This window comes from Rissa tridactyla, chromosome 18, assembly GCF_028500815.1.
Source record: "Rissa tridactyla isolate bRisTri1 chromosome 18, bRisTri1.patW.cur.20221130, whole genome shotgun sequence".
Taxonomy (NCBI): domain Eukaryota; kingdom Metazoa; phylum Chordata; class Aves; order Charadriiformes; family Laridae; genus Rissa; species Rissa tridactyla.
The window spans coordinates 1007555-1021713 of record NC_071483.1 but is presented as its reverse complement, the minus strand read 5'-3'; the positions used below and the strand labels follow the sequence as shown (position 1 = coordinate 1021713).

Below are 14159 nucleotides of genomic sequence, written 5' to 3'. Positions count from 1 at the left end.
AGTGGAAACAGTGAGACTATGGAAGGCTGGGGGGGTTTGGGAGTCGCCTAAAGAAGAGGGATGAAGGCCGGTCTCCCTTGGGCTTGTGGCTGGCCATGTGCAGCTGCAGGGGGGAGAGCTCAGCTAATTGTGTGCGCCTTGACTTGATGGTACTCTGCTTGCATATTAATTATGGTATTTCTTTCCTCAAGTCAAAACCTGCTCTTTTCAGGAAAAAAAGAGGGTTTCTTCCTCTTCCCCTCCGCCCCAGCGTATCAGCTGGGGGAGAGAGCTGGCTTTTTTTTCAGCTACACACGTGGGTTTGGGATGGATGCTTTGAGAAGCTCAACTCCAAGCACAGAAAAAAGTTTTCAAGCTGGCTTTAATCATCTTCACTTGCTGCCCCGATACTGTACATGCAGGTACAAGCCAATGAAAGTGTGAAGACTTCAGTTTTTTCCTCCTTGGGAAAACTGGCTAAGAGTATTTTACAAAATAGCGTGCACCCTCACAGCCATCAGTCCTGCTGCATATAAACCACAAAAATACAAGAGTTTTACATTAAGAAAGACCACACGCACATATAAAACGTTACATAACACAGGTATAAAATTGCCATTTGCTTTTTTTTAAATCTATCACCATTCTCAAGTATCCATCACAAGCCCATCCCCTTGTCTTGAACATGGAACTGGGGCTCAGAAGACCCCTAGTTCCCCCCTCTGCGGCATTTATTTTAAGGGGGAGTTGTTACGCTTACGAATCTGTCATCAAAGCAAAGTTTATCACAAAATACGAGTGGGCTAGTGAAGGCAGCCGAATCTGTTCACTACTGCGATTACGTCCCGGCTTCCAAAAGTACAGAGCTACCCCGGGGGAGCACGTCAGTCCTGGATGACTTCTGCACCCAATTCCATAGGTAACGGGTGCCCACGGAAAGACGTGGGGTTGGTGAGCGCCACCCAAAGGGCGAGATGTCTGCTGCCTTCCTTCACTAGGGATTGGAGGCTAAGCTCAGAGTAGCAATTAACTTGTGGCTAATGGAGTTCTGACGATTTCCCAGTCTAATGGGACCCTTGCTTTAGGAAATTCTTCCCAATGCAACTTGTTGGGGACTTAAGGATGGAAAATGGGAAGTAGCCTAGACTTCTGTGTCCTTGCGTGGCCGTATCGCTTTTGTATGATGCACCCGTCAAGATGCTCATCTGAGCCTTCCAAAGCAGCTACCGGGAGGAAAAGGCGATGGTTAGAAACGGCTGGCTGAGCTGTTCTGGGTGCATCTCTCACTGCCTCATACCTTTAATAGCCTTGGACCCTTTATGTGCATTTTCTGTGCCAGTGTGTGCTCATATTCTGGCCCCTCGTACTTCTGGGGGGACTAACGCAGTTTAAAAGGCATGGGCTGTATTTAAAGACTTGTAAGGTATAGGTAAAATTCCTCATGTGTCATCTTTGGGAATATAAATTCTGAATTTTTGGATAGGATGAATGCTTCAGTTTGGTTGCTTCCGAAAAATGAGTTGGTGCTTTTCTCTGTGTGCGTCTGTGGGTTTGGTTTTTTCTCCTGGTGCCATTAGTAAGCAAATTCAAGGACACAGTTCAGTTCAGACTTGGAGCTGCTACTTTACCAAGTGTTGTCACTAAGACGGATGTATATGTTTTTATATTTGAGGTATAAACTTCTGAGATTAATGACAGATTCTTGAGTCCTGGACAATGTCTTAAACGGTCCAGGTGCTTGTTCATCGCTTAATTTTGAGGTGGGGAGTAGGACAACATGATGGGGACGATTATTTACTTTTAACTGCATGAAAAGATCAAGCCCTTTTAAGAAAACAAGGCCACCAACTTCAAAGTGCTAACATTCAAGAGGCATCCGCTGCCAGGGTCCCTGGCCAGCTGGGGACAAGGCGGGGGTGCTGCTCCGTCCGGAGGCTCTCTGGCATCAAGTGTCGCTTCACTGCAAGCGTTAGGGCAAAGGTCCCTTTTTTTAGCGAGTACGGGGATCTAGTGAATATATTCGGACAGCGCTCCTGTTTGGAAATGGGATTGATATTCAATGCCCGTCGTCCCGCTGGAGGGACGCCCTTTCTGCCCGCTGCCGAGGCTCCCTCGCTCCAGCCGCGGGACAGACAAAAGCTTTAGCGAGGGCTTAGTGCCCCTCCGAGAGCAGCAGCACCGTCCTCGGCCCATCGCACCCGCGATGCTCGCCTCCTCGGTGGGAGGGGAGGACTTTTTAGGGGAGCAGGACTGCAAAAACCCGCCTGTGCCGGGCTAAGGGGCAGCCTTTGGACCGCTTTTATCTACATCCTTTTTACCAGGGCAGTACCTACTGTCCAGCCGAACCATCCCTCCCTGCAGGGAAGCGCTCTGGCCTCTTGCTTCCCGTGCCCTTTCGCTCGGCGATCAATAGTGCAAGTGCTAAACGAAGCAGAGGTGGGGCTGGCAGCAGGTGGTCAATGCACACCCCGTGGCATTGCTCTTCATTGCACAGGTACAACGGAAAAATAACCTGAATGTGATAGAGCGCGCTAAGCTCTGGTTCTTTAAAAAAAAAAAAAAAGAGAAAAAGAAGGGGAAAAAAAAATAATAAATGAGGTATACCGATAATCGGAGCTCAGACAGGCCCAGTGGTCACACTCCAGCTCCTGGGTCCCGGGGGCAGCTGCCAACCGAGCTGCTTTCTCCGGGATCCCTGGGTGCTCCCATGCGCCATCCTGGCGTCTGTGCCCGAGGCAGATGATGGGGGTCAAACAGTGCGGCGGTTATTCGGACAGCAAGACAAACACTTAGGCCCTTTACTGTACATTTTTTCTAAGTCTACTTTTAAAACCTACATCTTCCCCAAATACGGACCAGCTCGGTTAAGGTGAGTGTGACTGTCACATCAGGTCACTGAGTCTGTTTTGTGGGACTTCATCTGCGTTACGCGTAGCACGTCTGTACCCCACCCATTCCAACCCTGCTTGCTGCAGAGGCTGGCTTTTTTTCCATAGGAAATCTTTTCTGCAGCCTTTCAACCTTCTTTTTAGCTCCTACACGTAACTCCTGCACCTCTAACAACCAGCCAAGGGTTGGGGTGTTCTCTGTGCCTGCGGCCGTGGAGTAGAAGGAAGACTTCCAGTTGAAACAGCTTTGCTAGAGAAACACCGGGGCGGGCCGTCACGCCTTCGGCACATCGCGGGCTGCCAACCTTGCCCTTCCTGAAGGTAATTCTACGGATCTGTCCGGAGGCACGAAAACCCAAAGGAAAAGGGAGAGAGCTCTTCATATCTTTTTTCCATCTGTGATGCAAAACACATTTAGACTTTGAGTTCAGCCATCAAGAAGAACGGTGCCTGAACACTGTTCCTTGACCTTTAAAATGCAGTTATTTTCCAAATCAGTAACCAAATGCACACCCCTAAGGAAGTTTACAGATGTGCGTTGTCCAAGTGTTTCACATCAATCTGGGAAGAAGTGTCTGAGTCAACTGGAAGAAAACAGAAGGTAGACTCTTTACGCCTGGAAAAACATCACCGGTGATGTGTTTATAAATGGCCTTATATCAGTAAAGACCCTTATATTGTACTCGCTGCTGCTGAGTATTTGCAAGCTCACTTAAACGAGCACGGGTATTCAAATGCGTTAACTCCTCACATGCACCGACGTGGGCAAACACCTACAAATGCAGGCTTGGTGGTTCACGTCTCGTCGCTGCTGGAGCGGGCGCGTGAGATGGTGAACAGACGGGATTCCCAGCAAAGGGAACCCCCATCCCACTCCTCTGCCAGTCCCTGGTCTCGTATTTGCTATTGAGAGCTACATCTGTAACCGCTTCTGGAGAAAAGGTTTTAGGAGCTGGAAAAGGTGGTCGTGGAGGGAATATTTCCCACCGTCTCAGTGGTTCTGTGCCATTTTCCAAAGCCACTTAATAGGTTTAGTTTTGTGACTGCTGGCCAGGTGACTGGTTCTGTGTCTCACCTGATCTCCGGAAAACTCTGTCTAAGCATCCTCTCCCGTTCTATGACGTAGGTGAAACAGGAGCTAATTTCTGATTGAGCCCAGAGGCCTGGCCCATCTTCTGGCAGCCTAGAAAATTTTCAGTCACTCAACTTTGGCAAATAAAGCCCATTCCAGGCTTGTCAAAAACCCAGGGATAACTTAGGCCTGGGCACGAAATCATCTAGTGCTTTCTGTGCTTTGCTGTGGGGCCAAGACTTTTATTTTTTTACTAGAGTTTAGGGGATGTTTAAGTATAACTTCCAGGCTATTTTGGCAAAATCCACCCTTGTTACTCAAGTAGGGTGCCTTGATTCCGACACCAGCATCTACTGTCGGCCGGGCTATGGTAAGGTCTTCTGTGTCTCAGGTGGGTGCTACTGGGTGCTCACTTGCTGCTGGGTAGGAAACGGGCTGCAAGTTTAATTCCATTTAAGACTTAATTATTCTTTCTAGGGGAACATATCTGGAAATTCAAATGGTTTGAATTTCCTGATGGAAGGTGGAAGAAAGGGAGGAAATAACAGTGCATAATACCTAGGCGGCGCAGCCACCTTTTGCAAATCATATAGTATGTTAAAAAAAAAAATAAATGCCCTTTGCAATATAACATTCCCCCAGACAAAAACCTGGAGTCCAGAAGCTTGTGGTTTTTCTGGGTGTAGAAAGCAACTGGGTGTCTTGGCCTCTTTGTTCTTGTTGTTGGAGGAGGGAAAGCATCTGGCACGTGGTCCCCGGCGCTCAGAGACACGAAGGAGATGATGCCGCGATGTGAACGTGGCACGTTTCCATCTCTCCTCCCATTTTAGTTTTTCCACACTGGCGTAAGGTGGGTCCTGACCCAGATGCTTCCCTGGAGAAGTGAGTCCCAGCCCCCCGGGGGGACAGGACGCGTGTTGCTGACAGTGAAGACATTAAGGTTTTGATGGATCTCAGTTTGTCTAGTGAGTGACGGTCACTGGAAGTCACTGGCGCGGTGGCTCCACCTTGCCGGTCTCTCATTGAGCAGGAGGAATCGTTCCCCCCGAACCCAGCAGACGAGAGTACCCCACTGGCAAAGAACTGGGGTGCGGTTTGTTCTGGCGTGAGCTGCGCTGTTCTCCTCCGATGCACCCTCAGTCTATCGATGATGATAAATAAGCCAAAGTACTTGGGTTTTCTGTGTTCCCTGGAGTACCCAGGTGTGCCTTCCAGCTGTGGCGGGTCTTTTCCCTGGATTTTGCATGGGCCAGCAAGGGCAGGTTTTCACGGGGTGCGGAACCAGCGAGCCTTTTGCTGGACCTGAGGCATCTGCTGCTGTGGGTCCGGCTGCCCCGGGGCTGCTGCTGCTCGGCGCCCGCGTCGGTTCTCCAGCTCCAGAAAAGCCTTGTGTTGCGCGTGGAGAGAGGGACCGGGAAAGCTCTGCGCCTCCCTGGAGAGCTGCACAGCCAGCCGGCTCCGTGCTGGAAGGGGGTGGGATGCTGTCTCCGCACCAGTGAGCAGAAAATACCCACAGAGCTCTGCCCACGCTGCTGTTCCGTTCCCCGTGGACATGGTTTATTGTCCTGCCACAGGCAAATTTTTCCTTTTCCTGTTGAAATAGAGTTTGTAAAGCAAAAGCAAATAATGTTAGCTTGAAGGAGCAGAAAGCTTTTCCTCTTAAGATGCCTTCCCTCACGTGTATTCAAAATTCCAGCACGCCAGGGCAGAGAAAGTTTAGCCTCATGCAGGCGTCGCTGGCCTCATCTAACTGCTCCGTGCTCGGAAGGAACGTCGTGTTCAGCCCGTTGTTTATCCCCATCCCGGCAGTCAGGGCACCGCGTTTGCTTTCCCAAACCGCCTGCGGCTGTCCGTGCGTCCCGCCGTCCTGCACACTGACATTCAGCACGAGCTCAGAAACCAGCGCGTGTCGCTCGAACGAGCGCTTCCCGCTCTGGGAAACGAGGATTTAATCCTTGAGGAGGCAGGTACCGGGGTCTTGGGCAGACCGCTCTCCATCCCTGGGTCAGCAGCATCCAGCTCCCTCTCTTCTCAGAGGTCTACAGTGATTTTTTTTGACTTGTGAAGTTCCAAAATCCACCATAGCAGCTGAAATTCCTTGACACGATGTCGCTGAAATTCCTTGACACGATGTCACTAAAATCCTCGCGGTGTCGGGTAAACGAGCCGCCGAGCAGCGGAGTTTCGCTGACCCCCGTTTTGGGGGTTGTGGAGGGAAGAGCTTCACTGCAACGGGCTGTTCCTGCGGGTTTGCTTTTGTTCCGTTCTGGCAACAGCTTCGAGCTGGTTCATCGTTCCCGGCGTCACCAGGAGAACCACAGGTTGGTTTGTTGTGCTCTGTGCATTGTGGAATTCTCTGCTTTGCCAAGAAATAACTGTAAAAAATCCCAACTGTGCTGTGGGTTGATCTGTGTTAGAGACTGAAGGTCAGAGCTGTCTGCTCGGTGACAATTCCCCATTCACCTCTCGTCCTCTTCCAGTCTCACGACTGCTCATCTTTTGGTGTGTTGGTTGTTTGTTTTTTTCTCTCTTTTGGAAACTGATCCTTCAGGACAGTCATTGTGTTAAGTATATTTTATGAAGAAACCAGAGTTTCTAGTGGTGTCTCCCCTGAGTATTTTCAGCAAATTTCATTAGGCACCTTCAAAAAAAGCTTCCGTAATTCTTGGTTTTGCTACAAGAACTGGTCCCTCGGGGGGGAACCAAAATGCTGCTTTAAAAACAAACAAAACATACAAACAAAAAACCCAAAACACTCATCCTGATAATAAAGTCAAAGCATTTAGTCCTTTGTTCGTAACCTCTCAGTCACCCCAATTCCAGATCAGCAGAAGATGCTGTTGAGATGTTCCCCTGTAGCGTACCAACAAGTCGAGAGTTGGAGAAAGGTGCGTCCTGCCGCGGGGCCGGCCAACCCTCGGCTCCTACTTGGAATTCAAGTATTGAGGGGAGCAGCCTGGAGCCGAGGAGAACATCCCGGGCCCCAGGAGAGCATCCCGGATCCGAGGAGAACATCCCTGATCCACGGAGAGCATCCCGGACCCCGAGCTGGCCCTCGCGGGAGGAAGGGGCCGGGAGCCAGACGATCCACCAGCATCGCGGTTTTCCTGCTGGGTCGTGTCACCTTCTCCTGACTCCAACTTCCACGTGAGGCATCACAGAGTTTATATTCCGGGTCTTGCTTTGGCTGCGCAAGCCCAGGGCCAGTGGTGACACAGGAGGCTGAGACCAGCTCGTGCTCAGGGGAGGCGAGTGCACCTTTTTCTGTCCTCTCGCGCTTTGGCAATGTCACTGGTCACAGGCTACATGCTACCAAAAAAAAAAAAAAGTTAAATAAAAAAGAAAAATGGCCACCAGAAGTGCTTGCTCAGTGTGGCGGGATTTGTGTTGGAAAACGAACAAACGGGAAGTGACTGGCAGATGTTTCCGGTCCATCCGGAGTCTCTTAGATATTGCAGAGAGTGAGTGTGTTGTTAGCACGTGGCAAAGCTACATAATAGAAGATGCTACATTCCTTGGGGGGAAAAAAAAAATAATAGTGCTGAGTTGGATTTTTTTTCTGAGTTTTTGTTTTTTTTTTTTCCTTTGCAAAGCTGCCTTTTCCTCGGAGGCAAGGAAATGGAATCGGAGGAACAGAAACCTCGTCGAGGCGCTGCTCGGCAGCGGCGCTGAATGAATCGGACCGAGATGCTCTCGCCGGGTGGTCGGGAGAGAAACGTGTCGCTTCCATTCCTTCCCGGCGGGACGAGGTGCGGTAACAGTCTCGGGGGCGGTCGGTGTCGCAGCCCTCCGGGGTGTGTGTGGGGGGTTTGCTTCTCCTTCCCCTGTCTCAAAACACACGGTCCTCGCTCCCTCTGCAGCATCCCCCTCTGCGTGCCGGGACGCGTGCTCGGGGGGGAGCGGGTCGAGAGCAGGTTTGTTTCGGGAAGGAGACTTAAAAAAAAAAAAAAAAAAAAGGAAAAAAAGGAAGAAAAAAAAAAAAAAGACGGGATATTTACAGCTCTCCACTAACAGTTTTGGTAGGTCAGGACGTCTCCTTTCGCCTCCCGGTCTCTCCCACCGAGCTGTGCCTACGGGCAGGAGGGGCTGGTGGAGCTCTCCAGGGAGGACTGGGAGAGGCGGCGCGTCAGGGGCCCGATGCTGGAGTCGGCCAGGGAGGAGGTGGGGAAGAGTTTGTACCAGCCCGCGACCACGCTGGAGAGATCCAGCTCCTCCAAGACGATCTGGGCCATCCCCATGAAGCACTTGTGGTCCATGCGCCCGTAATCTCCCCAGACGATCACCTGCGGGGCAAAGAAGGCGTTGGAGGAGCTGCCCCACTCGCCAGGTGGGAGTTTTGGGGGGAAACTCGGCAAATTCAGCGTGGCTGGCCGTGATCAGGACAGGGAGGCTACAGTCTGAAGGACAGCAGTGAGGACACTGCGTTTCTATGCCCTGTCCTCGCTCCCCTGATCCTGCCCTGTCCCCCAGAATCTGTGCGGGGCGCGCGTCACCTGCAGGACTTTGCCCTGGGGACTCTCCTCGAAGAGTAGAGGCTGCTGGTAGGACGGGTCACAGGTTTTCTTCACCACCTTGGTCTTCTTCTTGGCCAGGCAGACGCCGTTCTCCAACAGGTAAACCTTCACGTAGGTGGCTGCGTTGGAAAACGGGTGAGAAACGCTGACTCGGAGCTGGCTCCTGCGACGGTCCCAGCACAGCGCCCGTCCCCAGCACTCCCCCTCTGACCCCCTCCCTCCCCAGCCACCTACCAGGGATGGACTTGGAGCCCATCTTCGGGATGAGCCCCCTGGCCTGGATCACCTCCACCTCCAGCTGCCCGTTCCGGTCAGCCATGCCGACATGGACATCACCTGGGGCGGGGGGATGAGACGCGCTCAGCACCTTCCCGATGGCCACCTCCCACCGGGGACAGCCGCAGCCCCGCGTGCCCCCCAGCTCTCCCGTTTGGTGCTGCCGAAAAGCCGGCGGGAGCTGTCGTCTCTGGGGCCCGGCAGCCCCTTCCCCCCCTGCCACCGCCTGCGCCCCCTCCTCAGCACCCAGCGCTCAAGCGCCCCGAGCATCCCGCCGCCGGAGCGTGACTTATCCTGAATTTAGAGGAAGGACAAAGCCGAGCTGATGTGAAGACGCTTAGATGGGAGCAGCAAAGAGAGAGGTGAGAGCCCCCCACTCCCCACCCTCCCCACTGGCTCCATCCCACGGCAGCCTCGTTGGTGGCGTTTTTTCCCTCGTGATGGGAAAAGGGTCTGGGATTAACCGGGGAGGTGCCTTGGCCGGGCGATGCCCTCAGCCGGGGGGGGGAGGCGAGACCCTGGCAAGAGCAGGAGGGGTCGGTGGCCGAGCACCCCCCGGGGGCCAGCACCCACCAGCCCCCATCTCCCCGGTGCTTCACTGGGGTCCTTCCCCGCTCCCTGCGGAGGGGCGTCTGCGGGAGGAAATGTGGCCGGGCACCTCTGGATCTCGGGGTGAAGTTGTTCTCCCACTTACGCTGTCCTGCCCGTACATACGTACGTCCCTTGGCTGGCGGGTCCCCGTCGCTCGCTGCCTTGTGGCCCCAGGGGGGGGAGAATGGGGACGGGGAAGGGGTGAGCTGACGTCCCAGTGGGGTTTAATAGGAGCGAGATGAACCTGGATGGTCTCAAAACACACTCGGCATTTCAACAGCAAGTCAGGGGACAGCACCGGGGGCTGCGCCAGGAACCGGCTGATGCTGTAGGGATTCGGCACTGTGGGACCTTGTCCCAGGGGAAGCCGGACATGTCCCCTCCCGGGGGAGGTGGGCAAACCCAGAGGGGTCCAACTGCCCCCCTTCCCTTCCCTCCCACCCTCTCGGGGGTTTATGCGGGGCCAGCAGGACCAGGTCCCTGTGCCGTGGGGACGGGGGGGCAGGACACGGGACCCTGGTGTGTCCCCCCCGGGGCAGTTCTCCCCGCTGCCGGCAGCTCCGGCCCCACAGCAGGACACGGGGCAGACACCTCGGTGTGTCCTGGGAGCAGCCAGGGACACGCTGCTGCTGGCTGGAAATTCAAATTCATGGGGGGACTTTCCGTAGCCATTTTGGATTTAAAAGGGAAAAACGGAACGAAAGGTGATTTAGTTGGGTCCCCTCTGCGGCGGGATGCTCGGAGGAGCTGCTGCAGAGGAGAGGCCTCGGGAAAAGGCAGAGCTGCTGCTTCCCCCGGCGGGTGTCCTGCCCGGAGCCCTGCGTGACGTTCCCTCCCGGTGCGGAGCCGGCAGCGGGAGCAGCAGGGAAGGCCAGGGCTCCTGCAAGCCATGCACCCCCCCGGCATGTGCTCGGCATAGGATGTTGCCGGGATCAAGCCTGTCCCCCGGAGCCAGTGCCCCATGGAGCAGCACACAGCTGCTTCCCCCCCGCGCAGCCCCTTCCCTCTCGCTGGAGCATCCTTCTGCCCTGCCCAGCCCCGCACCAGCCAAAACGCAACCCCAACCCTCGCTCCGCGGGGCGGGAGATGGCACCGGCACCCCCTGCCCGGGCAGGGACCCCCCCGCGGCCGGCACTCACCCATCGGCGGGGTCGCCAGCGTTTGCCGTCCCACCAGCTGGCCCGGCCCCAGCCCGTCGAGGAAATCGCTGAACTGGCTCTCGGCGCCCAGACGGGTCGTGGGGAAGATGAACCTGCGCCAGGGAGGGCAAAGGGCTTCCGTGGAGCATCGGGCTGAAGTGAGAGCCCCCGGCAGCGCGGGGGGGATGCCCACCCCAGCTCCCGGCCCCCCTGCGCGGTGCCTTACGTGCCGTCGGAGCTGTTGCTGTTGGTGCTGCCGTCAGTGGACTCCCGGCTGCCTTGTCGGGTGACCCTGGTCCTCATCTCCACCGCGATGCCAGTCTCCGTGCTCCTCCGGATGTTGCTGCGCAGCTTTTTGGGGCCACCCTCTGGAAGCCGAGACAGGGGGTGAGCCCAGGGATGAGCCCGGGAAGCGCTGGCTGCCCCCACACCCTCCTGCGGGATGGGCGTCAAACCAGACGGACAAACCGGGATGCCGGGCACGGCCGGAGCCTCCCCACGTGCTGCTCCCCACTTTCGGTACGTTACTCAGCGTGATTTAGTGATTCGGATTTCATCCCTGGGGATGAAACCCTGCAGGACCCCGTGCAGGCACGTGTCCCGGTGCCACTCACACCCTGCTGGAGAGCCACGGGCTGCCCGCACCCCCTGTGTCCCAGCCCCATCTCTCCCCACAGCCCTCGCCATCGTGCCTTTGCGTGGCTGAGAGCCCCCCCGCACCGCAGTCACCTCCCCCGTGTGCTGAGACCTGCCAGACTCAGCTCACGTGTGCTGACACCATCCCAGCAACTGCTGCAGAGCCACCTCCCGGCCTCCAAAATCCCCAGAGCCCCGTTGACACGTGACGACGTCCCCGTGCCGCAGGGGACGGGTGTCCCACGGCCCCCCCCGGGTGCCGCAAACAGGAACAGCCCCAACACGGGCTGATCAGCAAAGTCTCCCTTTCTCCACGCGGTCACACTGTCCCTGCTGCCACATGTCCCCAGTGGCGGCAGATGGCAGAAGGAGGAGCGTGGACCCAGCATCCATCCCTGGCACCGCCGGCAGCCCTGGCATTGCCGGCATCCCTGGCACCGCCGGCAGCCCCGCTCCCGCTGCGTGACCGTGCGTGTGTCAGCACAGCGCCGCGGTTGCTCCTGGGGGAGCCAGGTTTGTCCTGCTCACTCTGGGCCCCCCCCATGGAAGCATTTGCCTGGCCCTGGCAGCCCCCCCGGCGCAGGCGCTGCTCCCCTGGGCACCCGTAGCCCCAAGGGTCCCGGTCCCGCCGTCCCCAGGTGTGGCTCTGCCCCGCTCCGGCACCTCTCACCTGGCTCCTGGGGATAATTATAGCCCTTCAGAAACACCTGGGATGTGCGGGGCTCCCAATTAACTCCTCCCTTTACAGAACATCTCCCGAATCATGAAATGCCAACAAGAACCAGAATAAAAAAGCGATAACTAGAGAGAAAGTCTGCACTAAAATGAGCTTTTTTGCTTCTCCCACCCTTTAAAAAGCTATTTTAAGCATTTAAATATTTCCCAGAGCCGGAGCGTTTGACAAGTCCTTTCTCCGAGCTCCCTCCCTGCCCGCAGCCGGGACTGGCCGTTACTTGGGGGGGGACACGGAGCCCAGATCCATCCCCCCCCCCCCCACTGGCAGAGCTCCAGCAACGTCCCCGCCTCAGGTTTGCCGATGGATTTGACACCTGGAGAAGTGCTGGGGGGGGTTGTGTTGGGCTTTTTTAGGTGTTTCCATCAAACACATGCGGCTCGAGCATCGCTGTGGGCAGCCGGGAGCCTGCCCCTCTCCTAAAAGCAAAGGGAGGGCTCTGGGGGTGCCGGGGGGGATGTGGGGATCCGGGAGGGGGGGTCTCACCGGTCTGGTTGAGCTGCAGCGTGCTCTTGCTCCACTGGGACAGCCCCACGATGGCCACCATCTTGGCGCCCAGGCTGGAGCGTCGCTTCTTGCTGGCGGTGATGGTGACGGAGTCGGCGCTGCCCCGCGCGCTCCTCTCGATGTTGTACATCTCGCCGCTGATGCTGGAGCTGCGGACGACGCTCCTGGCCGCCGAGGAGCTGGCATCCCCGTTGAACATGGTCAGCCGCTCGCTCGCCTGCTCGCCGGCCCCGGCTCTGCTGGGTGGGATCAGCTGGCGGGGGGGGGGGGGGTGGAAAAGCCAGGGGACGCGTCAAGGCCAGCAACGCCAGGCGGTGGCACTGGCCACGTCACCACGCTCCCACCCGGAGCAGCCACACGGGGATGGATGATCCCCCAAAGCCATGGCATTCAGGTGGCACAACCCACCAGCGCCAATGTTACCCACCCGGGGCTGGCGAGGGAAGGGGTGCAGGACCCCCCTGCATGGGGCGGACCCACCAGCCTTGTCCCATGGGACCCAGACAGCCCATGGTGGCCAGGAGGGAGCCACCGGTGGGCAGAGGGCTCGGTGCGTCACCAGCCCCCAGGCTCAGGAGCAGGAGGTGACGCTGAGGCTTGGGGACAGCCCCGTCCACCTCCGCTGAAGGTATCCAACATTGCAACCAGCAAAGTTCCTCCCGCGCGTCTCCTCCTCCTCACGGCGGCTGCAGCACCCCCGCTGTGCCCTGACATGGCCACCTGCCACCCGGCTCCACCGTGGAGCCCCGGCAGCCGCCGGAGCCTGGAGGGACCCCGCTGGGGGTTCTGGGGGTGCCAGGGTGTGGGGCGTTCGCCGGCGGCAGAGGCTGCGACGCGGCTGCCAGACCTCCCGCGCGGCGCAGCGGTGGCTCCCTTCCCTTCCCCATGAATATTTAAACTCCAGCGGGATGGGAGCATCCATCTTCCAAGGAAAGGTGAATTATTAACTCCAGGCCAAGTGAAGCCACTTTATGATAATGGATGGAGGCAACGCCTGGAAAAATATTTCTCTTTCGAGAGAGAGAGTGACGGCTGCAAGCGTCGAGGACGAGTTCTGGCTGGGGACGGGCAGTGGGGCACGGCAGGGGCTTCTGCTGCCTGCTGCCCTCGGGGGAAGGAGCTTCGCAGGGCAGGGCTGGGCTGAGACCCGACGGGAGCCGCAGGCTGGGCTCCAGCACCGCTGATTTATCAATTGCAGAAGGGATGCGAACAGGGGCAAGTGGGCGATTAGTCATTAATATCATTAATGAGCCCCAGAGAGCAGCAGCCGCCCCCCGTTTCCCGTCTGGCTGGTGTTTCCCCCCGCCCCTGCTCTGCCCGGGTGAGTGCGTAGCCATGTCCCACCGCTTTCACCCCAGCCCTGCTCGTTCCCGAGCGGGACCCCGGCACGGCCGCTTGCGTTCGGCAAGATTTGGGGGTGCACCACGACCGCAGCACATGCTTCCCCTTGTGTACATCCCATGGAGGGCCCTGCCTTTGCTGCCGAGCCCCCCACAGGAGGGTTCGAGCCCTTGGATAAAGCCGTCGGTGTGGGGTGAGCACCAGCTCCGGAGCCGGCCATCGCGCCAAGCCGAGACGGGCGAGAGCAGCCAGCAGCGCTTGCCCTACGCTCAGCGTCTCCTCGAGGAGGAGTCGGGGCTGAGCCGCTACCCCCGGGACCTTTGGGATGAGCGTTTTCCAACGCCGCCCGCCACTCTCCAGGCTCTAAACCCGCTGTGGCCGCTCACAAGGGCTGGGGTTTCTCAGCATGCCACAAGGAATGGATCCCAACCGCAGCCTCAGTGCGTCCTCAGCTTCCCGACCCCATGCCTCAGTTTCCCCACC

General features: G+C 57.1%; 1 protein-coding gene across 1 annotated transcript; it reads right to left on the bottom strand.

The window, feature by feature from the left end:
- Positions 1-7970: 7970 nt before the first annotated feature.
- On the bottom strand, positions 7971-13257 carry RIMS3 (regulating synaptic membrane exocytosis 3). Its single transcript, XM_054223955.1, is given in 9 exon segments — positions 7971-8222; positions 8433-8572; positions 8688-8789; positions 10460-10572; positions 10686-10827; positions 12315-12555; positions 12557-12588; positions 12868-12903; positions 12906-13257. Coding segments are annotated over 9 exon segments (1371 nt in total). The 3' UTR covers positions 7971-8009.
- Between the last annotated feature and the right edge of the window lie 902 nt (positions 13258-14159).